Source organism: Indicator indicator, chromosome 9 (assembly GCF_027791375.1).
Source record: "Indicator indicator isolate 239-I01 chromosome 9, UM_Iind_1.1, whole genome shotgun sequence".
NCBI lineage: Eukaryota > Metazoa > Chordata > Aves > Piciformes > Indicatoridae > Indicator > Indicator indicator.
The window spans coordinates 28,915,669-28,939,983 of NC_072018.1; the positions used below are offsets into that span (position 1 = coordinate 28,915,669).

General features: G+C 53.9%; 1 protein-coding gene across 2 annotated transcripts; it reads right to left on the reverse strand.

Annotated features, from left to right (window-relative positions):
* Nucleotides 1–9,182: 9,182 nt before the first annotated feature.
* Nucleotides 9,183–17,134, reverse strand: KIF3C (kinesin family member 3C). Of its 2 annotated transcripts, none has more exons than XM_054383482.1 (8): nt 15,722–17,134; nt 12,928–13,029; nt 12,694–12,816; nt 12,473–12,591; nt 11,358–11,474; nt 10,983–11,085; nt 10,271–10,446; nt 9,183–9,276 (listed from the first exon to the last, which is right to left on the reverse strand). In XM_054383482.1, exons 1-8 carry the CDS (start codon nt 17,132–17,134, stop codon nt 9,183–9,185), a joined length of 2,247 nt encoding a protein of 748 aa, XP_054239457.1. The 2 variants fall into 2 exon arrangements, with proteins under 2 accessions (XP_054239457.1, XP_054239456.1); XM_054383481.1 differs by having other exon boundaries at nt 10,983–11,091.
* Nucleotides 17,135–24,315: the final 7,181 nt, after the last annotated feature.

The following is a 24,315-nucleotide window of genomic DNA, read 5'->3' on the forward strand; positions in this document are numbered from 1 at the left end:
GACAGGATGAGGAGTAATGGCTTCAAACTGGAAGCAACTAGATTTAGAGTAGACATTAGAAAGAAATTCTTCCTCATCAGGGTGGTGAGGCGCTGGAACAGCTTGCCCTGAGAAGTTGTGGAGGCTCCAACCCTGGAAGCATTCAAAGTCAGGTTGGATGGGGCCTTGAGAAACCTGTTGTAGTAGAAGGTGTCCCTGCCCATGTCAGGGGGATTTGAACTAGATGATCTTTAAGCTCTTTTCCAACCCAAATCATTCTGTGATTCTATGCTTCTATGGTCTAAAGGGTGGGGGTCAAGAGAATGGAGCTAGACTCTTTTCAGTGGTGTCCAGTGATATGACAAGGGGCAACAGACACAAACTGGAACCCAAGAGGTTCCATCTGAAGAAGAAGTGAAAAATCTTTCTTGTGAGGGTGCCAGAGCATTGGATCAGGCTGCCCAGAGAGGTTGTGGAGTCTCCTTCTCTGGAGAGATTCCAGACCTGCCTGGAGCTTGTGGCTCTTGGGACACTCACACTTGTACTTTTCCACATATTACCTGGACACAGCAGTCACAGAGGGGCAATGAGCCTCCACTAGTGCTTTTCTCTAAAGGTGGGGTATAGATGTGCGACCCTTCTAAAATTTTCACTGATGTTCAACATTGAAAATGAAAATACTGGCAGAGAGAACCTTTCAAATCTTGGGAACTTATTTAAGATTATGGCAGAAAAAAAAATACATCAACTGTAGTAGTGAATTTACCCAGAGAAGACTCCTGGGGACCTTTCAATGTCTGGAGAGAACCTACAGGAAGGCTGGAGAGGGACTTTTCATAAAGGTGTCTAGTGATAGGACAAGAGGGAATGGTTTTAAGCATAGGGAGAGTAGGTTTAGACCAGATTTTAGGAAGAAGCTCTTCAGTATAGGTGTGGAGACACTGGAACAGGCTGCCCAGGGAGATTGTGGATGCCCCTTCCCTGGAGGTGTTCAAGGCCTTGAGCAACCAAGTCTAGTTGAGAGGCACCCCTGCCCATGGCAGGTAGGTTGGAGTAGATGATCTCTAAGGTCCCTTCCAACGTGAGCCACTCTATGATTAAAAATGATAATCAGTTTTGAACTGTCAGCAGATGGGACATAGCTCTTTAAAACCATATTTCCATAACCTGGTTCAATAGTTGCAGAAAAAGCTGCAGGGCTTTGTGTGGTCCTGAGAGACTGCCAGGGATGGTTGTTCCAGAGAAGCAGACAGACCTTGGATCTGAGCAAAGATTTTACTCACTGCTAAAGCCACTGAATGTTGTCATCAAAGAAACTGCAGTGGACCTTTGTAGAAAGACAAACCAACCTCAAAGAACAAGCAAAGAAGTGACAAAACAAAGCCAGGCTGAGTTGGAAAACATAGACACCCTTGGGTATTTCCTGCATTGCAAATTATATGGACTTGCATCATCAATATTCATGAAATGCAGTAGCTGATGGCATCCAAACACTACATAAACCTTGGGCACACTCTCCAAATGCTTGTGCTTTCTTGCTGTTGCCTCTCTGTGGGACAGGAGAGAGAAACAAGGATAGAGGAAAAGTTCATGCTCCTGAAGCCTAACCAGCAGCTGCTCTCCTGGCTGACTCTCTGACACTGGGGTAGGGAAAATTAAACAGCCTGGGACTCTAACACCACTAACCAGACACTGCAGAATTTCACAGCATCATAGAATCATCTTGGTTGGAATAGACCTTTGAGATCATCAGGTCCAACCATTAACCCAGCGCTGCCAGGTCACCACTAAACCATGTCCCTCATCACCACATCTTTATAGCTTTTCAATCCCTTTAGGGATGGGGATTCCACCACTGCAGCCCTGGGCAGCCTGTTCAAGGGCTTGACAACCCTTTCGGGAAAGAAATTGTTCCTCCTGTCCAACCTAAACCTCCCGTGGCTCAACATGAGGCCATTTCCTCTTGTCCTATAACTCCTTACTTGGGAAAAGAGACCCACACCCACCTCACTCCAACCTCCTTTCAGGAAGCTGTAGAGACTGAAAATGTCTCCCCTCAGCCTCCTTTTCTCCAGGCTGAACAACCCCACGTTCCTCAGCCACTCCTCACATGATTTGTGCTCTAGACCCTTCTCCAGCTTTGTTGCCCTCCTCTGGACACACTCCAGCACCACAACGTCCTTGGAGTGAGGGGCCCAAAACCAAACCCAGTATTTGAGGTGTGGCCTCATCAGTGCCTGGTACAGAGGGACGATCTCTGCCCTAGTTCTGTTGGCCATATGATTGCTGATCCAAGTCAGGATACCATTGGCCTTCTTGACCATCCTGCAGATTTCCTTCTAATTTGAAAGGAAAAAGGATTGTTTGTGACTGGAGCATTTTTCCTGCCTGGAGTCACCTTCTTGTCTCTTGGGACATATCGTGTGCATTGCCAAAGCTGACATTTCAGAACACATTTGGCAGTTATACTTTGCATGGAAAGATCCTTCGCCCTTGTCTGTGCCTTTCATGGATGCTTTCTGAACTTCTTTGGAACAAGCAAAGCTCCTGACTGCATGGTGATGCTTAGCATTTGTCATTTCACACCTCTTATTCCCTTTGTATTACCTAGGGACTTTGCTCGTTGATCTTCTGCCTCGAGTGGCAGCAAAGAGATACAAAGAACACAGCAAATCCCAACTTTCTCCCTTCCATATCTCATACCCTTCCATTTCTTCCAGCTCTGGCATGGGTTTGTTTGTCCTTCCAGGAGCCCAGACTGTACTTACAGTAATCATAGATCACAGAATCATAGAAAACTGCCCAGGGAAGTGGTTTGGGCCCCATCCCTGGAGATATTCAAAGTGAAGCTTGACAGGGTTCTGGGCTACCTGCTCTAGTTGAGGATGGCCCTGGTGACTGCAGGAGTGGGGGTTGGACTAGATGACCTCTGGAGGTCCCTTCCAACCCAGACCATTCTATGATTCTATGAAAACAGGATCGGAAAATATTGTCAGGGTTTATCATATCAGGCTTCCTCATAACTACCTCATAAATGGTTCTGGACAGCTGTCAGTCCAATCTGCGCTTAGAAGTCCCCAGTAGAAGCAGTTCTATGTAGAATGATAGAATCATGGAACACTTTGGGTTGGAAGGGACCTTTAAAGGCCATCTAGTCCAACCCCTGCTGCAGTCAGCAGGGAAATAATCAACTAGATCAAGTTGCTCGAGTCCCATCCAACCTGACCTGGAGTGGTTACAGGGATGGCCCATCTACCACCTCTCTGGGCAACCTGTGGCAGTCTCTCACCATCCTCAGTGAGAAAATTGTTAGTCTTGTCCCTAACTTTGTACATGTCCTAACCCCTGCACCCATAGGCACACATGGGACAAATGTGTGGACACACTGGGGAGCAGAAGGAGCCACGATGGCGACTGTAAGCAATACTCAGCATCAGCTGCCAACATTTCTGGACTGTCTGGACAGGTCAGAGTGCTGAAGAGAACTTCAAAGCATGCAGATTCAGTGTCTTCACATTGTTTTCTTAGGGGGAGCTTAGGTAATGCATAAGGGAGGAATTTTCCCATCTTCCAATGGCACAGAAAATGCAGCAGTACTTGGGAGATGACCAGTCCCTTCCTTTCTCAGTGTTCTTGCTCTCTCTTCACAGTTTCAGCTACCAAAAATCCCATTTGCATTGGTGGTTTTGGTTCACCTTAATGCCCATGGGTCCTCCCTTGAGCTCTCTGCGGGCTGTAACTGTCCCCATTTCATCTCACTTCTTACCTTTACTCCCAGGCTTTTTGTTCCTTTTTCTTCACCCTCCCTAAGCAGGTGACTACCTGGCCAGCCCTCCAACTTTGCTCCAGCCGCCTCGTTTGCCATCCTCCTGTGCTCTTCAGACCTTACTCAATAGGTGCCAATGAACCAGACTGTGCCAGGGCCTGTTCTTGGCATCAGTGTCACTAAGTTTGAAGGAGAAAAGTGAACATGTAAAATGACATGGTCTCAAAATCAACTCACCCATTCTACAGGGGCCTCTCTGTGCTCTTAGAGCTCATACACTTACTTTTCATAGAATCATGGAATCATTTTGGTTGAAAGAGATCCTTAAGATCATCAAGTCCAATTGTTAAGCCAGCACTGCCAGGTCACCACTAAACCATGTCCCTCATCACCACATCTTTACAGCTTTTCAATCCCTCCAGGGATGGGGACTCCACTGCGGCCCTGGGCAGCCTGTTCCAAAATTTGACAACCCTTTTGGGAAAGAAATTGTTCCTCCTGTCCAACCTAAACCTCCTGTGGCTCAACAAGGCCATTTCCTCTAGTCCTGTAACTCCTTACTTGGGAAAAGAGACCTACACCCACCTCACTCCAACCTCCTTTCAGGGAGTTGTAGAGAGTGAAAATGTCTCCCCTGAGCCTCTTTTTCTTCAGCCTAAACAACCCCACGTTCCTCAGCTACTTCTCACAAGACTTATGCTCTAGACCCTTCGCCAGCTTCGTTGCTCTTCTCTGGACCCGCTCCAGCATCTCAATGTCTTCCTTGGAGTGAGAGGCACCAAACTGAAGCCAGTATTTGAGCTCATACCTAGCAATACCAGCCTTTGCTCTTAAGACTTTTGTCTTACTGAAGCTTCCTGCATATTAGTTATTTACCACAAACGCTCTATCTTAGATGAAACAGGAGGAATCCATGGAGAAATCCAGGTGGGCAGGCACTGGTGCCCCTGTTTGTGGGAGGAGCAGTAGCCCAAATCCCAGATCCTTGTCTCTCAACACTCCTAGCCCATGAAGTGCCCCCAGACCTGGCTGCACAATGCAGAGCTGCACTCATCAGCTGCGGCATGGAGGTGCCATAGGGTCCCAGCTGGCTGTAGCTGAGGATGAAGGAGGCTGCAGACGCCCTTTGCAATGATGCTCATTCCTTTATTGGTGTCATTGCCAGTTTTTGAAGGGTGCTGTTGCTTTCTGGTTGCTTCCAGCACTGGGTCAAAGCTACATTACAGCATATTGAAGAGGTGTCCATCCAAAGCCAGAGGGAGGGTGGGATTAATGACCTCTCTCCACACAGTATGTATAATATATATATATATTTATAGTATGTCCTGTATATTCATATGTATAGAGTGACAAGGATGGGCCACCACACAGTAAACTTTTCATTCCTAAATAGATCACCAGAGCAACAGGCACAAAAATTTGGTCCTAATCGAGGCCCTTACCTTGTCAATTAGCCCGAAAGAGACCCCAACCCACCCCTTCACGAAAAAAAAAAAAAAGTAGTCCAAACTGGAACCTCAAAATAACTAAAACAACCACCACCAACAACAGCAAAAAATCCCCACCCCAGCCCCATATTCCACCCCCCCACCCTGGGATGTGCCCCCTGTACAGTCACTCACGTGGATGGTCGATAGGTCTCTTGGCTACACGCACACACCCCACGCACACCGCCGCACACGCTCCCAGGTCAATACACACACACTGACACACCAACACCCAACGTCACAAACACAGCAGAGCTTGCTGCAGTGATGCAGGGAGGCTGGGCAAGGGCGTGGAAAGAAAGAATCACTTTGGCTGGAAAAGACCTTTAAGATCATCAAGTCCAACCATCATCTAACTCTAGCAGTTCTGGTGCTAAACCACGTCCCTCAGCACCACGTCTTGCTGTCTTTTAAGCACCTCCAGGGATGGTGATTCAACCAGCTTCCTGCAGAGCCTGTTCCAGTGTTTGATAAACCTTTTAGTGAAGAAGTTTCTTCTAATATCCAACCAAACCTCCTCTGGTGCAACATGAGGCTGCTTCCTCTTGTCCTGGTTACTTGGGAGGAGACCTACCCTCACAACACTCCAACCTCCTTTTAGGAAGTTGTAGAGAGGGAAAAGGTCTCCCCTGAGCCTCCTTTTCTTCAGGCTAAATAATCCCAGTTCCCTCAGCCACTCCTTCACCAGCTTCATTGCCCTTCTCTGGACACAATTCAGGACCTCAACATCTTTCTTGTAGTGAGAGCCACGAAACCAAAGACAAACCGCACTCAAGGTGTGGCCTCACCAGTGCTCAGTACAGGAGGACAATCACTTCCCTGGTCCTGCTGGCCACACTACTGCTGATCCAACCCAGGATGCTGTTGGCCTTCTTGGCCTCCTGGTTACATGCTGGCTCATGTTCAGCTGGCTGTCGACCAACACTCCCAGGTCCTTCTCTGCTGGGCAGTTTTTCTGCCTCTCTTCCCCAAGCCTGGAGTGCCACATGGGGCTGTTGTGACCCAAGTGCAGGACATGGCACTTGGCCTTGTTGAAGCTCACCCCACTGGCCTTGGCCCATTGATCCAGCCTGGCCAGGTCCCTCTGCAGATTGGCCCTACCCTCCAGGAGATGAACACTTCTTCCCAAGAAAGACACACCACTGTGAACTTGTCTGATCTCAGCTCACATCACCATCATCTGCTTTTGACCTTCCTCAAGGTTTGTGCTAAGAAGGCTGAGAGGTCATCAGTCATGGAGAGAGGTGGAGATTGTCAGATCCATGCACACCATAGATGTGATACAAGCAGCACTTGGATGTTGAAGGAGGCTCATTGCCTCATGCACTGCTCATAAACTCATCCTGTGCTCTGCTGGAAAGGCTTCCATGTGAAGCCCACCATGACTGTGGTTCTGCTCGATCTGGACCTGTCCTTTGCCTTGAGGCAGATAAGTACCAGTGTATGCTGTGGAAGATGGGTGTGCAGCACATCTACCCTTCAACATGATGCTCCATGGCCCGGGACAAACCAGGGTGAATGAGAGGCCACCATCAGCTCATGAGCTTGGTTTCCCATGCCTTGGGTAGAGAACTGAGGTAAAAGAGACTGTCAGTGGTTCATCTTCTTGAGGCTTCATGAGTTGCTGATTCAGCTGAAGGTGAACTTGAGGCACAAGCTGCTGATCCAGCTGAAGGTGAACTTGAGGCAATTAGAAGAGACGGAAGGGAAGAAAACAAATTGATGCAGGCCACCCTGCAGACAGCTTCTGTCCTTTGAGGTCTGTGCTTCCTGACCCTGACTCCCAGATGCTAGCCTGAAAACGAGATAAAGAACTGCATCTCTCATCCACCATGTCCCACTGGGATAGAGCCAACGTGCTGCAGGGGATGCTCATGGACAACCTGCTGCTGGTGGTACCTGCAGACAGAAGCTCACCACAAGCTGCAGAAGGGACTCACCTCTCATTCCTACAATGTCCTTCCTCCTGCACCCTTCTCTCCAGGCTGAGCATAGACCAGACCAGGCTGCTGCTTGATGCAGGTGAGCTCAGTCCTGGTAGCAACCTACAGCTTCCAAAATTTCCTACAAGCCAGCTGCTGGGGTAGAGGAGAAGAGGACAAAGATATCAGAGAGGCAGAAGGTGTTATGGGGTGCAGGTAGGGACGAGAAGATGGTGGCAGAAGGTGACAATCAAGAACATGAGGCAGCAGGATGATGTTACATAACATGGGGAGATGACACCCTGTGGGATTTGTCAGTGGATTTGTCAGGTGATGGATGGGAAGGTCTGCGGATGCCCCAGCCCACCCACTTGGAGCATGCTCACACCTTTGTTGGGTGGGACTTGCACTGCTCTGAAGTAGACACAGCCCATGTCTCTGCTCCATGTCTGCTCCTCATTTAGTCTCTGTCCCTCACATTCCTGTGTGTAGGAATCATCAAGGTGTGGGGTAGAAGCAATTCTCTTTGTCACCAGAAGACCGTTCCTACCTGCAGTCTTCTCAGATCGGACTTCCCAGGGACTGGCCTCAGTGTACACCCCTCTGAAGACCTGAATTCTCCCATGTGAACCTGGTGGTTGCTCTCTCATTCATTAGCATCTTGTCAAACAGAGTCAGATCTCCCTCACCTCCACACATCTGAAAACCACAGCCATTGGCCTGGCACTGCCAGGGATGGTCTTCAACAAGAACTCATCTTCCCTCAGTCCAACTACTGAAAGCTGAATCACTCAGGAACACCAAGCAATGTCCTGGCACCTACATGTGCTTCTGCTTAGAAGAGGTTTCAGATCACCAGAGTGGCCTCATGGCTTGTCCCTTCTCACCCGTTTCACATTCATCCCTCCACGACCCACGCAATCACCAGGAAATTTCTCCCAACTATGAATTGACTCCACATGGTATCACCCAGTCCAAAGAAGAGTGATGCTGACATCACTCCTCTGGGCAACACCATCTTTTCCAGCATTTCTTCAGTGCCTTTAGTTGCCAGGATGGTGGACACTCACCTCTGGTTTCACTCAGGTAGCATTGCTCCCCAGCCCATGTGTATCTTTGGGAGGGGTGGGTGGAAGGAGATGGGAGATTTCCACCTCCTGTTCTTGCTCTAAGGAGCTAAGCACCCACTTAGTCAGGGATGGGAGCAAGCTGGGTGTCAGGCCATGGAACAGGACAGGGCAAGACATCTCCAGAGCATGGCACAGGTGAACAACGTCCTTGAAGCACCAGGACTGATTGGTTTGGTTAATCTGTAAGCCCTCTTTGTGGATGGAGCTGGCATTCCTGGAGTGTCAGCCATGCCCAGAAGTCAATGAGATGTCATTGCTGCCACCACTGTTGATGAAGGCTTGAGAGTGACTCTGAGCCTCTCACAAGCCCAGTGAAAGGTGCTGCTACCATGATGTTCTCCAAATTTGAAGGTGGTCTCTCCATTTGAAGTGTCCAAATCCTTGTAGAAATCACCAAATTCCATGGGATCCAACAGAGAAAACACAGCAGAGTCCAGGGCTGCCTCACCTTCTGCTGAAGCCACCAGAGAGGGACACAAGCCCTCCCCTGCCTGCTCTGTGGAGCACAGTGGTGAGCAATAGGCCGGTGGTGCCCTACCACGGGAGCTTAGCATACCCAAGGAGCATTGACGTGGTGCCCACTTCCAGCCTCAGATGTCCTCCAGTCCAAACACAGCTCCTGACTCTGCGCATCAACCACTCCATAAATAAATACCTTAAATAAATAAAGTGACAGATCCAGATTGGGGGGAGGGGCGTGAGGAAGGCAGGCAGCTCCCCTCGTCCTGGGGGCTGTCTATTAGTGTCTCACAGGAACACAGGCGCACACAGAAGTAGCTGAAGACAAAGACAAATGAGGACTGGTGGAGGTGCTGCCAGCCGGGGCCCCTTCCCAGCCCTTGGCAGGGGCACAGTCCTTGCTGTTGAGGCAGTGAGGGGGACGAGGGGGTGCAGGACATCACTCCTGAGCTGACATGGTGGCGGTGCGTGGGGAGCTGGCGGTGAGGGACACATGCGTGGTGGAGGATGGCAGTGACCGTGGTGTCTGGCACCTGCATGTGGAGATGAACAGAGAAAAAAGGGTTTCCTTCTCCTTCCCCTGCCTTCCACTCCCCCAAATCCAGACATCTTCTCAGCCTTTTGCTATGGTGGCAGCAGCAAAGGACGGCCAGCACCAGGCAGGACAATGCCGCATGTCTTACTATCTGTGATATGTATATCACAGAACGGTTGGGGATGGACAAGACTGTCAAAGTCCATCTAGTCCAAGGCCCCTGCAGTCAGCAGGGACATCTTCAGCTACAGCTGGTTACTCAGAGATCCATCCAAGCTGAACTGGGATGTTCCCAGGGATGGCGCATCTGCCACCTCTCTGGGCAGCCAGGGCCACGGTTTCACCACCCTGAGCACAAACAGTTTCTTTTTTCTATCCAGTCTGAATCTCCCCACTTTTAGTTCAAAGCCATCACCCCTTGTCCTGTCACAACAGGCTCTCCTGAAATGTCACAGAATTGTGGAATCATTTTGGTTGAAAGAGGCCTTTAAGATCACCAAGTCCAGTTGTTAACCCAGCATTGCCAGGTCAGCATTAAATCGTGTCCCTCAGTCCCTCTCAATCTTTCTCCTAGGTCCCTTTAAGCACTGAAAGGCCACAATAAGGCCTTCTCTTCAGTGGGCCAAACAACCCCAACCCTCTCAGCCTGTCCTCAGAGCAAAGGTGTTCCAGCCCCTTGATCAATGCTGCGGCCTCCTCTGGACCCACTCTGGCAGGTACATGTCCTTCTTGTGTTGAGGACCCCAGAGCTGGACATCATCTTTCCTGTCCTGAGATGTACATGATGACACGACATCATCACCCTGTTTTTATATCCATGCAACAGCTGTTCCCAAAGCTATGTCTAAAAACTCATGGCCAGTGTCAGCCCCAAAAGGAATGGAAGGCTTGCAGCTCTGCTATGAGTCCTCCACCTGCCTCAAGTCCACATGTTGTCCCCCATAGAGCTGTGCTCCAACCCCCACAAGTATCTCCCACCTGCTGGCACTCACCAGGAGCGGGACTTCCTCACCCGGGAGGACACTGGCCTCTCCAGGAAGCTGTCCAGGTGCATCAGCCTCTCCAGGTGGAGAGCCCGGGGGTCCTGCTCTGCTGGGTCCTTGCCCCGCTCAAACTCAAAAATGGCAGGAGGGGAGAGGTCCAACTCCAAGAACATGATGTTCTCAGCCTGCAGAAGGACAGGACAAAGGCAAAATCAACACAAGGAGTCACCATATGGCAAAGCTTCATCAAGACCATGCTACTGAGAGAAGCTGACCACTGTGCCAGGGAGCAGGACACTCCTGTGGCTGCCACAGCCACAGGGAAAGCTCCAGACTGGATCCCAGGCTTCCTGCTCTGCTCAGGTCTTCTGGTCTTTCCTGGAGCTGAGTGGCCCTGTCCTTTCAAATGGCAAGAGCTGCCAGAGCCAGTGAGCCAGCAGCTCAAGGACCAGCTAGGAGCACGGCTACTCATCCTACTAAGGCGGGGATAAATCTGGGAGCTTGAAATGATGCATCCCAAATCATCCTGAGTTTGTTTACTCCATCTGCTCTCCCACTGTTCATCAGTCTTTCTTTCAGTCCTTCCATCCATCCATCCATCCATCCATCCATCCATCCATCCATCCATCCATCCATCCATCCACTCGCCCACCTACCCACCCACCCCATTTATCCAATGAGTTCTTGTCTGCTCAGCACACACGGGTGCCCCCTGACTTACTCGGTACCGAGGATGAGATCCCATGGCCATGGCCACACGGGCATACTGGCTGATGGGTCTCTTGTACCCCACGGCAGAGGTAGGCCGCTTCTTCATTTGGCTGCTGCTCCTGAAAGGTAAATTAAGGAAGGACCATGTGTTGGAGAACAGAAATACCTACTAAAAACTTGTCCAAACAGTGACAAATGGAGATTGTCTACAGTGGGCGAAGGGTAGGTTTCCTGGTGAGGCTTGGCTTGCAGAAGATTTCCACCTGCAGGCAGCTGCAAGCATCCCAAGGTCCCTGCCCCAGCCCTGGGGACATCTTTGCCCTGCTTGCAAGGTGAAGCTTCGTGCCCACCGGTGGTCAGTGCTGGGTCAGGGTTGGGGACATACCCTCCAGTGGGCACCAACGGCTGGAACTTCCACTGGTCCTCCTCACCGTCGAAGTACAGGCGGTTCATGATTTTGTTCTTCTCTTCTGGTGGGATGAAGTTTTCGATGATCAAGTACCTGAGTGAGTGATGGGCACAGAGAAAGACAGAGTGGGAGCAGTGGGGTGGGAAGGAGATAGAAAGGATGGAGTTAATGTGACAAGTAACAGAAAACACATCAGAAAGGGACAAAGAGATGTCAGGAAGAGAGGGAGATGCAGGGAAGTGAGAAAACATCCAGAAGATGGAAACATGATGGAAATGCAGAGGTTGAAGGAATAGATCCAGTGACAGAGAGGTGAGAGAGGAAGAGGATGGCAGAGGAAAAAGACACCAGAGAGAAGTGAAGACATTCAGCAGCTTCTCAAGCATTCCTCCAGGCAAGAGCCCCCCTCTCCTCTCTACCAATCTGCTCTCTCCAGAAGATTAATCTCTTGCTGGGAGGCTCCTGGAGGAAACTGCCTCAGGTTGCACCAGGAGAGCTTTAGGTTGGAGATGAGGAACAACTTCTTCCCCAGAAGGATTGTCAAGACCTGGAATAGGTTACCCAGGGCAATGCTGGAGTCACCATCCCCTGAGAGGTTTAAAAGCCTTGCAGGTGCAGTACTGACAGACACAGTTTATTGGCGACCTGGCAGTGCTGGTTTAACAGATGGACTTGATGATCTCAAAGGTCTTTTCCAACTGCAACGATTCCATGATTCTGTAATTCCAGAGGGAAAGCACTGCCCAGCTTTACCAGATGCCACCATCATGCTGGCAGCTCCCATGGGCCTGGGACTCACCCCAAGTTCCCCCAAAGCTGCTGTGGCCAGAGAAGGCTCCCCAGGTGCCCTCAAGGGACACTTAGCTCCAGCTCCCCCCACCATGTCCCATAACTCAGCCATAGCCTACCCTGCTATGAGCTGAGCTCCCCAGTTCTGCTCTGTGCACCACGACTCCACCCTGAATGCCTCAGCTCTGTTCTACACACCCATGTTCTCCATGTACCCCAACTCTGCTCTGAGCACCCCCCTTTTGCCCCACATTCCCTGTGCAGCCGTGCCCAAGGAAGGGGGACACTTGACCACCACCTACTTCAGCTTCAGCTCCCGCGTCTGCTCGTTCTGTGCCTCCTCCAGGTCCTGCCGCACGCGGATGTACTCATCGTGCTGGTCCTGGATCTCTGCCTTCACAGCCTGCAGCTTGGCATAGAGCTGGGGAAGAGGAGCAGGCCCTCAGCCCCACAGCTCAGGGGCTGCAGAGAGCCCTGGGGCTCTGGTGGCCAGAGGGACAGTTGTCCCCACCTGCCATCTCACCTTCTTCAGCTTCTTGGTTTTGATCTCCACCTCCTGCTGCAGGGAGGTGTAAGTCTCACGCAGCTCCATGGTCTCCTCATCCCGCAGCAACATCTCCTGCTGCATCTCCCTTTCCCGGCGTTTCTGCAGCACAAGGACAAAAGCTCAGGGCTGGGAGAGGGAGCCAACCCCTCACCCCCACCCCGGGACACCTGCATCACCCATCTAAGCCAGGGGAGGCCCCCATGCAATTACCTGCTCGGCTATCTCCTGCCGCTTCAGCTCCAGCATCTTCTGCTGCTCATTGGTGTGGTCCACGATGGTCCTGCCGCCAATGAGCAGTTTGCTCTCCATTGCCTAGGGGAAGGAAGAGCAGGGCTGGGGGTCAGAGCATGGCTCTGCCACTAACCACCTTTATGGGTTCAGCCCAGGCCAGTCTTGCAGAGTAGTCACTCCCATCCCTGGTCCCTGTCCTGGGCACCTCATTCTCAGTCCTGCCTTTGCTGGGGTGGAAGCTCTTGGTGTGGTACACAAAGGGGCCAGCTAAGGGGGTGGAGAGGAGGTGTGAGTGATGTGCCCCCTCCGTGGGGACATGGCACAGGGCTGCTGGCACTAAGCCCAGGCTGTTTCGACTCTCGCTTCCTTCCGCACAGCTGCAAGCCCACATCATGCTGTGGATGTGCAGCAGCTGCCAGCAGAGGGGTCCTGGACCTGACCAAGACATGGTGAGCTGTGCCAAGCTGGGCAGGGGGTTTAGCTCCAATGAGCTTTGCCTCCTGTGCCAGGGAGATGATGCAAGGAAACCACCCACAGCAGCACTTTCCATAGATCAGCTGGACTCTAGGACAACGCACAGGCATCCTGATCCCTTCCTTCTATTCCCACTCAGCCCACCACATCCCACCCCATCCCATTCACAGAATCCCAGAATGGTGGGGGCTGGAAGGGAACTCTGAGAATTATCTAGCCCAACATGCAGGGTCACGGACAGCAGGTTGCCCACAATCACACTGCCAGGCAGGATTGGAGACTCCACAGCCTCTCTGGGCAGCCTGGTCCTGAGCTCTGGCACCCTCACAGGAAAGAAATTTCTCCTCATCTTCAGACAAAGAACTTCCTGGGTTCCACTTTGTGCCCATTGTCCCTTGTTCTGTCACTGGCCACCACTGGTCTGGTCACATCCTCTTGTCCCTCATCCTTCAGATATTGATCAGCATTGAGAAGATTCCCTCTCGGGCTGCTCTTCTCCGGGCTAAACAACCCCAGGTCTCTCAGCCTTTTCCACTCAGAGAGATGGTCCAGTTCCTTTGGCATCTTTGCATCCTCTGCTGGACTCTCTCCAGTAGTTCCTTGTCTCTCGTGAATTGGGGAGCTCACAACTGAACCTAGGATTCCAGATCTGATGTCACTAGGGCAGGACATGGTATTGCCAGCCCTTCCAGTGGGGTTCACCACCAGTGACTGTCGTTGCCCAAGGATGAAAGGGTTTATCAGTGCTGATGTGTCACTGCAGATGCTTTTGGTATGGGCACTATGGGGCCAATAGACACCTGAGCAGGACACAGGGCTCTTTCTACATTGGTGCCTCCTTGGCAGAGCTGCCCATGGGCACTAAGAAGCAATCCAGCGTTCCCCAAAATGTCCTGCCTGGCAGTGCCCAGTGGGATGAGCATCATGGGAGGCTCTGCCCCTCCATTGATGGTACATGGTGGGTTTTCTCCTCTGGGGTGATGTCTTTCTGGTGGGACTGTGCCATATTTTCATGCCCAGAGGGTCTTGGCATGGGGAGCAGCTCCAAAGACCACCAAAAGGAATGTGGCAACACCTTGCCTCTGGCCCTGCCTCGTTACTCAGCAGTTACAGGACACACTGTGGCCCTGAGCCAGCCCCGCTGCGCTGTGTCAGATGAGGAGACCTCCTGGGATGGCTGCCAGATACAACCTGCACTCCACCAGCTGCAGGGAGCTCACCTCTGTACTGAGCATCATATCTGCCACGACACCATTTGTGGGGCACCAGTCATACCAGCTGGTGACCAGTGTCCTTAACATATCCCAGTGTGAGCCAAGGCAGGCCATGGCTTCTGTGCCAGTATCCAGGTATGGCCACGCACCCCTGGGCATGATCATTCACCCCTGGGTACACTCACAAGTCCCTGAAAACTGCCATGGGTCCTTGGGTACTGACATGCACCCCTGTCCACTGCCATGCACCCCTAGGCACTGCCATGCATCCCTGGGTACAAACATGTGTCCCTGGGGCTACAACAAACACAGGCCCTGGAGGAGGGTATGAGAGCATCTCCCCTCTCAGCTCCGAAACCCCAGGCAGGGACCCACACCCCAGGCAAGGATCCACACACCAGGCATGTCCCCTCCTGGAGGGCTCCATGCTAGGTCCCCAGCCTGGCCACAGTGGTGAGAGAGGGGCTCTGTCAAAGTGTGACACAGAGGGTCATGGCTCCATCCTCAGCACAATGACCATCATCCTAGCCCTGCAGCAGCAATGGGCAGGGATTAATGAATCCCCAGCCTCACCAGGGATGGGAGCAGGGCTGGAGGGGGCAAGTGGGACAGCCCAGACCTCCAACATGGCCACCAAGGGCTAGGCTGGGGCTGCCATAGACCCTCTTGTGCTCAGCCCCACATCCCTGAGCACTCTGGAGCATGCCAGAGCTGGTACATACCCAGAGCCACAAGGGATGAATCTGCATCACTCCCTAACCTTGCCCAAACTGCTTTGTTGAGTTGAGGGTCACAAGAGCTGAGCACAGCACACTTGTGCCACCAGAGATCCACTCTCCCATGGTCCTTTCCACCCTGTGCTCCTGTAAGCTGACATACAAGGTCCCAATGCAGGTACATATCTGAAGGCAACCTCAGCGTACCACTACACAGGAGAATGGAGCTGCCCTTGGACACCCTGCTTGGACATCTTGCAGGCACCTTGCTGGGGCACCTTGCTTGGGACCCACATGAGCACCCCACTCCCAGATGGAGACAAAGCAGGTCTCCCAGCATTGCTTGCAATGGCACATGGTGACACATACCTTGAATTTGGTGGCCAGCAGCTCTGTGGCCTCCTGCTCCTTCCGCAGATCTTCTATCATCTTCTCCTTCTCCTGCAGCAGCTTTTGCTTCTCCTCACTCACCAGGTTGTGGTCATCCTGGATCGCAGCTTTCTCCTCTTCCAACCTCTCCTTCTGCTCCTTCAAGTAATTCTCCATGTTCTTCTCTAGACCGTCCTCATTGTCATCATCCCCTTCATTCTCTGTGGTGCCTTCTCCATCCACCATCTTCTTCCTCCGGCTGCTCCTTCTCCTCTTCTTCCCCAGCATGCCACGCTTCTCCAGCTGGGCTTTCAGACGGACAATCTCCTCCTGAAACTCCCGCAGCAAGGTGTCCTTGGGGTCCTCGTTCACCCGGGGCTTGTTCTTGATGTTCTTGGCCCTGTTGGCAAACCTGAGGGTGGAGAGGCTCTCGTCGTAGCTGTGAGAGGCTGGGCCCAGGGTGGCCACCATGATTGTCTTGGCATTGCCCCCAAGGGAGTCCTGCAGCAGGCGGGTCAGCTTGGAGTCCCGGTAGGGAATGTGTGTGCTCTTGCCATCAACAAGGGCGGAGATTACGTTGCCCAAGGCAGAGAGGGAGAGGTTGATCTTGGATGCTTCCTTGGGGCGCTCTCCGTGGGTCCCCATTTTACTCTGGCGCTCACTGCCAGCCAGGTCCACCAGGTTGAGCTTGCCCACGCGGATGTGCTCCTCACCATCTGGCCCTGTCTCGCTGCACTCGATGGTGATGAGGAAGATGGCATGGGAGCGGGAGCTGTGCTCATTCATGTTGGTGCTGCCCACAGAGCGTGTCTGGCTCCCCAGGTTCATCACATGCTCAATCTCCTTGACATTCTTGGTCACGAAGGAGGAGAGGTCCTTGATGTACACCCCTGTCTCGGGGTTCTCCTTCAGCTCCAGCTTCTTGCTCTGATCTTTGGCAAGGAGGTCCCTGATCTCCTCCTGGTAGATCTCCAGGTAGGAGGCCCTCACCAGATACTGCTGGTTCTGTGAGCGTGAGATGTGGGTGAAGATGTGCTCGAAGGACATGGGGATGATGCCCCTCTTCTCTGGCTCTGCCCAAGCCCCCTGCATGGTGTATGTCTTGCCCGTCCCGGTTTGGCCGTAGGCGAAGATGGTCCCGTTGAAACCCTGCAGCACGCAGTCTATCAGCGGCCGGACGGTCTCATCGTAGAGATCTGCCTGCTTGGAGCTGGCGTCGTAGACGGCGTCGAAGGTGAAGGTCTTGGGCAGCTCCCCGGGGACGGCGCGGGGGTTCCGGATGCTCACCTGCCCCAGCTTCACGTCCAGCTCCAGGACACGTTCGTAACCCGCCGCCTCCTCCTTCCTGCTCATGGGCCGGCACCGGGCCACCACCTTCAGCGCTTCGCAGCCGCTGCGGGACTTACCGGCCATGGCGGCGGCGGGCGGGGCCGGGCAGCGGCGGCGAGCGGCTCTGGGTAGGGGTTGGGGAGCTCAGCCGCGCCGCACCCGCAGCATCCCCCGGGCCGGGGCTGGGCCGGGGCTGGGCCGGCGGCAGCAGCCGGGCCGGAGGGTGAAGGGAGCAGCGGAGGGGCGGGGAGGGCTCAGCCGCGCCGCCCCCGCAGCATCCCCCGGGCCGGGGCTGGAGCCGGGACCGGGGCCGGGGCCGGGGCCGGGCGGGGCCGCAGCGTGCGGGGGTCCGGGGGTCGGCGGGGGGGCCCCGCCGGGCGCTCGCTCATGGCAGCCCGTGTGCGGGGCCGGGCAGGGCGGGGGCCGGGGGGGCGGGGGGGCCCGAGGGGGCCGGGCAGAGCGGCTGATTCGCTCCTCAGACGCACACGCACGGGCAGGGCCACGGGCAGGAGGGTGCGCGGCCGCCCCGGCCCCCCGCCCGCCCCCCGCCCGGCACGCCGGGAGCTGTAGTCCGGCCTTTGTGTGGCGGAGCGGGGAGCGGGAGGCAGCTGGGGTGCGGGGCTGGGGTGCAGGACACAGTACCTAGGATTGGGATGCAGGAGCGGGATGTAGAATATAGAGTGTAGGATTGGGATGCAGGATATAGGACTGAGAGGTAGGGTGCAGGATCCGAGATGAAGTATGCCAGTTTAGGATGCAGGATGGAGACTGGGACGCAGGACTGGGATGCAGGGCAGGGATAAAGAATGCAGGGTGCAGGATGTGGGATGAAGGATGCAGGACTAGAATGCAGGATTGGCATGCAGGATACAGAATGCATCATCAGGATGCAGGGACGGGATATGGGATGCAGGGTGCAGGATACAGAATGGAAAGTTGGGATGTGGGATGAAGGATGCAGGACTGGGATGCAGGATACAGAAATAGGATTGAGATACAGGGACTGTAATGTGGGATGCAGAGTATAGGCTGTAGGATAGGATGCATTGCTGGGATGTGGAACACAAGGTACATGAGGTGGGATGCAGGGCACAGGGCTGGGATGTGTGATGGAGGCTACAGGATGTGGGTTGCAGGGTAAAGGACTGGGACACAAGATGTAGTGTGCAGTTACATGATGGGATGCAGGGTGCAGGATAGAGAGGCAGGAGAAAGCATGGTGAGGTGCCCAGCTGCAGCAGTCCAGCAGGAACAAAGGCCCTTCCTTGGGCCTGGCAGCCAGAGCAGGGATATCTCCCCACATCTTATCTCCTGGAGCATCACCCTTGCCAGCCACGCCTGTGGTGTTTCAAAGTCACTGGGCTGCCCCAGGCTGTGCATGCCCCTTACTACAGCACACTCCAGCCCTGGTCCCCAGTCCTGTCCCTCTGGCAGCCCTGGCATGGGCCAGAGCATCCCTGTATGGGCTTGCTTGCATCCCATTGGGAATAATCTCCGTCACTTTACAGGGGGGGAAAGCAGCCCCAGCTTCAGGAGATTAAGCATTCTGGTGGTTAATCAAGTCTCAGCAGCCACCCGTTCCCCGGAACCAGAGATTATCCCATAATTAATTAATTAGGATATTTTGAGCTGTACACAGGGCTGCCTGGTGCAATCCAAGGCTTCCATCTCCAGAAGGAGCTTTAAGGGACAGGACACTGCAGGACTGGGGCTTACCCCACACCAGCCTTCAGAGTGGGGTTGGGAAACACCGTACCCCGTGGATGTGTCAGAGGGTCCCACCAAGCCGTGATGCCCCTTCTCCCCATGGGCATTTGGGGCAGTTGTGCCCTTGTCTCCATGCTCCTTCCAGCCTTAGCCTCTGTCAGTGCCTGGCACTGCTCCATGGGATTATCACAGCCTCCACGGATGAAGCAGGGCATGACAGGGGTCTACACCAGGGCCCCCTCCCCTCTCCTGCTCTGTCCTCATGAAAGGGTCCGTTCATGGGGTCCTGCAGATGCCCCACACCATGGGCAAGGCTGTCAGGTGGGGGTCAGACCCACATGGGTCTGGCATCCCTTCACATCCTGGCTCCCTCCCCAAATCCCTTTGCCACAGGGTGGGGACTCCAGTGATGCCCAGCTCAGCCTGTGGCACTGGCACAGTGTCCCCAGAGTGGATGGGTTCAAGGCCATCGTAACTTTGCTCCCCCTGCAGCCCCTTGACACGGTGCCCCTGCCCCAAATCTACCACAGGACTGGGCTGTGGTGACAAGTGGGAGTGACATGTAGAAAGGAGGTGATATTTAGGCAGGGCATGCCATAAGGGCAAAGGGACATGCTCTGGCAGGGGGGCTGGACTCGATGATCTTCGGAGGTCCCTTCCAACCCCTAACATCCTGTGATCCTGTGACACAGAAGGATAGAGTGACATGGGAGAGGCTGACAGGTAGGAACAGCGTGACATGTCAGGATGGGGTGACCTGTAGGGACATGGAGACATACGGATAAGGTGACATGGAGGAACAAAACAACATGGGGTGACATGGTGCCATGTAGGGCAAAGTGGCACGTAGGGCAGGGTGACATGCAGGGCAGGGTGCCATGCCGGGCAGGGTGACATGTAGGGACGTTCCCTCACCCGCAGGTGTCAGCACAGCACCGCACCCCAAAGGGATGTTGGTGGCCGGTGGCCTCAGTCTTGGCCTCGGAACTGACCTTCAGGGGTGGTGTCATCCCAGGGGTGGGGGGCAGCAGACCCTCCTTTTGTCGTTCATGGGACAAGCCCGGGGTGTGTGGGCAGGGCCACTATGGGACATCAGGCCACCCACCCCACAGCTGCCCCCAGAGCAGCTGGGCAGAGATCTGAGCCTGTTGTCACCCCCCCACCACCCCCCACTCTTAGTTCCATGGAGAATACACTGTGAGTGAGGGTCACGGCATGGATCCCAGGGTCCCCCGGCTTTATCCCCTCCATGTGCGAGTAGGTGGGGTGGGGTGGGGCACACCAGGGCATCCCTGGCTGGCTAGAGGTCCCGGGGGTGTGGCTGGTGGTGTCCCAGCACAGCCAGTGACAAGGGACAGGGTGGAAGGGTGTCTGAGCACCCTCAGGGGTGAATTGCTGGGCCCTGAGTCACAGGGTGGGGTACAGAGTGAGTCCCGAGGAGGAGGAGGGAGCTGCACTATGACTCATGGCCCAGCTGCCCCCACCCCACCCCGGGCAGCTCCCTGGTCCTGAGCACCAGCCTGCTCCCACACAGACCCCAGGTTTGAGGTTCTCTATCCCTCCCCCCCCCGATGCTGCCTCCTCCCTCATTGGCTGTGGATGCAGCACTGGCATCAGTGCCATGGCTGAGGTGGGGTTGAGCATCCCAGGGATGACTCTGTGACAGGGAACACTATCCAGGTGCCAGGCAAGGGAGGGATGACATTTGAGGCCTGACTATGTGTTTGGCTCAACCCCAAAATATTGCTGCTGTTGCAGTGGGGCTGGGGGGGGGCTGGGGGTAGGGGGATCCAGGTTCCTGCATCCTCAGCTTCCCTGTTCCTCCCCATGTCCCCATACCCCGTGGGCACCCCAGGACATTGCAGTCATCTCTTAAGCATTGTGACAGTGCAGACACCACTGAGGGGCCATATCCAGCCCTTGGAAATGAGGTTGGCTTTGGGTACCATGGCAACCCCTGGGACACTGGGATGCCATTCCTAGGATGCCATGATCACCCCCAGAACACCAAAGCCATCCCTGGGACATGGCAGCCATATCTGGGACACTGTGGATACCCTGGGACACTACGGACATCTCTGGGACGCCACAACTCTATCTGGCACATCTTGGCATCATTGGGACACTGTGGAGAGACCCAGGACACTGTGGTGCTGTGGAGAGACCCAGGACACTGTGCTACCCCCAGACATCCCCCCCCACTGCCCCATCCTGGCCACTGGTGGTCTCTGTTACCCCAGATGTGCTGAGTAGAGAATGGGGCTATGGCCCCTGCTCCCATGGAAATGCAGCCAAGCTTTGCTCCAGGGAGATGCTCTGCGCTGAGAAAAATGCCGGAAAATGCTGCACGAGCCAATTCCCAGCTCTTGTGGATGGCCAGCGGGAGTAGAGGGAGGACTGCAGCTCCATGTGTCCCCCAGCTGATGGGACACCTGGCATCCTCTTCCTGGGGTAGCCCCCACAGTGAGGCATCACCGTGGGGGTTCAGGGCTGCCCAGACTTGGCAAAGCTGTGAGCCAGAGTCATTAAGGAATTAATGGTGAGTAGGAGGGGAGCCTGGCCAAGCCAGGCAGGTTTCTGGCAGCAGTTCTAACCAAATCACTGAATCCCAGAATCTCAGCATGGTGGGGTAGGAAGGGACCTTTGGAGATCATCTAGTCCAACACTGCTAAAGCAGGGTGACCCAGAGCAGGCAGCCCAGGATTGTGTCCAGGCAGCTTTGGAATCTCTCCAGAGGAGACTTCACACTGTTCCTGAGCAGCGTGAGTTGCAGTTTGTGTCCTTTGCCCCTTGTCCTGGGCACCTCTGAAAAGAGTCTGGCCCTATCCTCTTGGCTCCCTGCCCTTTAGCTATTGGTCAGCATTAAGAAGATCCCGTCTCAGGCTGCTCTTCTCCAGGCTAAACAGCACCATGTCTGTCAACCTTTCCTCCTCAGAGAGATGTTCCAGTCCCTTCAGCATCTTTGTAGCCTTTTCTGGGCTCTCTCCAGTAGTTACCTGTCTCTCTTGATCTGGGGAACCCAAAACAGGTCCCAGGACTCCAGAGGTGGTCTCTCTAAGGCAGAATAGAAAGGAAGGAGAACATCCTTTAACCGGCTGGCCACACACTCCTGAATTCACCTGAGGAGACCATTTGCCTCATGGGTGACTTACTCTCCCCCAGCACTCCCAGGTCCTTCTCCATGGAGCTGCTTTCCAGCAGTTCAACCCCTAGTCTGTCCTGGTGCAGGGGCAGGACTCTACACTTCCCTTGTTAAACTTCCTGAAGTTTCCCTCCACCCAGCTCTGCAGCCTGTCCAGGTCTCACTGAGTGGCAGCACAGTCTGACAGGCTGTCAGTCACTCCTTCCATTTCTGCGTCACTGGCAAACTTTCAGGTTTTCTGGCTTTTTTGGTTTGTGACCTGAGTGTAAAGCAGCAAAGCCTGTTTGGGCATGGCACAGGAGGGCAGGGTAAGAGGAGGTCCCACAGCCAACTGGGAGGGCAGCAAAGGAATTGCTCTGGTGCAAGATCCACCCCACAGTGAAAGGAGGGGGAGTTGGAGGGGCAAGTGCAGCTCATACTAAGCCTGGATTTAGGATGGATCAGTTTGCCGGCAGCTGACTCCTCTATAATTAGACAGCAGTGGTGGTAGCAGAGCCAGTTCTAGGCACAGAGCTCCAACATCTTCCCATCCACGGGCATGTTGTTAAAGGGAACTGCCCCCCACTGCTGCCAGATGCTTAACAAAGTGAGATCAGTGATGAGTTGCATCTCCTGAGCAGGAGAAATAAAAGCTACTGCAATGTGCTGCCTCTCCTGCAGGCCTCTGGGTCTGTCTTCAGGGAGAAGACTCTCTGATGTGGTCTCAGAGGATGAATCCTGTTGGGATGTGGGGATGGATGGCTGAGTGGTATCTTTTGCCAATTCATTGATCACCAGCCACACTAATAAGGAGCTGGAAAGAGCTGCAGCTCTGCCTGGATTCGGGGCCTGCAGACTGGGAGCCTACATGTGTCTCTTGTTCCTTGTCTGTGGACCTTGAGCCATGTTCCAGCTCTGCCCCAGCTCACAGAATCTGGGGATCTAGTCCAATCCCCCTCATAAAGCAGGGTCACCCACAGCAGGCTGCCTAAGATTGCAATGTCCAGGCAGGTTTGGAATCTCTCTAGAAAAGGAGACTCCACAACTGCTCTGGAGAGCCTGGTCCGAGGCTCTGACACTCTTACAGGAAAGAATTTTCTCCTCAAGTTCAGGTGAAACCTCCTGGGTTCTGGTTTGTGCCCACTGACCCTTGTCCTGTCACTGGGCACCACTGAAAAGAGTCTGGCCCCGTCATCTTGAGATACTGAATATTGATAAGCAATGAGGAGATTCCCTCTCAGTCTGCTCTTCTCCAGGTTAAACAGCTGCTTTCAGCGCTTTATGGTGACAGAGATGCTCCAGGTCCCTTGGCATCTTTGCAGCCTCTGCAGGACTCTCTCCAGTAGTTCCCTGTCTCTCTTGATCTGAGGAGCCCAGAACTGGAACCAGGACTTCAGATGAGGTCAGAGTAGTGCAGAAAGAGAACCTTTCTCAACCTGCTGGTGACACTGTCCTGAATGCATCCCAAGAGCCCATTGGCCTTCTTGTCCACAAGGGCATGTTTCTGGCTCATGGGAAACTTGTCCACCAGCATTCCTAGGTCCTCCTTCTGGGAAAACTCCACAACTGCTTGCTGAGGTAGTGTGACCCCAGGCTGTGCTCCCCTCACCCCTCTTCCCATCTCTGACATCGTCTTACAGGAGCTGAGAGGGGATGGCTGGCAACCACGTGGGAGGCTACAGGCTTTTATCTGGGCTTTGGGCTTTCAACAGATGTGGTGTGAGCAATATCTGTAAGGCAACTAGATCAGCATCATCGCTCAGGGATTAAAGGATTTAATAATCTGCTGGCAAGATGTAATTGCAAAAGGCAGAGCTCTGCTTGTACAGGACTCAACAAACACAGCCGGGCCTTCCCATGCTCCCCTCCACCCCCAAGATCCCTCCAAACCCACCCTTAAGCAGTATAAATCCCTCGGGTGTGTGAGGCAGGGCCCTTTTCCACAGCAGCATTCAGTGGTGACGGTGGTGGTGGTGACAAACTGGCTGTTGCTGTTGTCAGTCCCTTGTTCTGAGTGCTGCTCTGCTCCCTGGTGAAAACCCCTTGGGAAACAAGGCAGCGACTGGCTCTGCAAAGCACTGACCACAACAATGGGGAGCTTCTTCCCCTGCTCGTGGCAGCCTGGGATCATGATCCAGCATAAGCAAGTGGGGCTTCAACTAAAGGGAAGAAAGTTTTGGCAGCAGACAGAGGGGCTCAAACTCTTGGAGGGGGGTGGACATCCTGCAAGGGGGCAGAGGCATTGAACGAAGGACCAAGGCGAGGTCCTAGTGAGGACACAAATTCAGTATTGGATCCAGTCTGGGCTCTCTAGTTCAAGGGAGACAAGGAACTACTGGAGAGAGTCCAGCAGAAGATACACAGATACTGGTGGGACTGGAGCATCTCTCTGAGGGGGAAAGGCTAAGAGACCTGGGGCTGTTTAGCAGACTGAGAG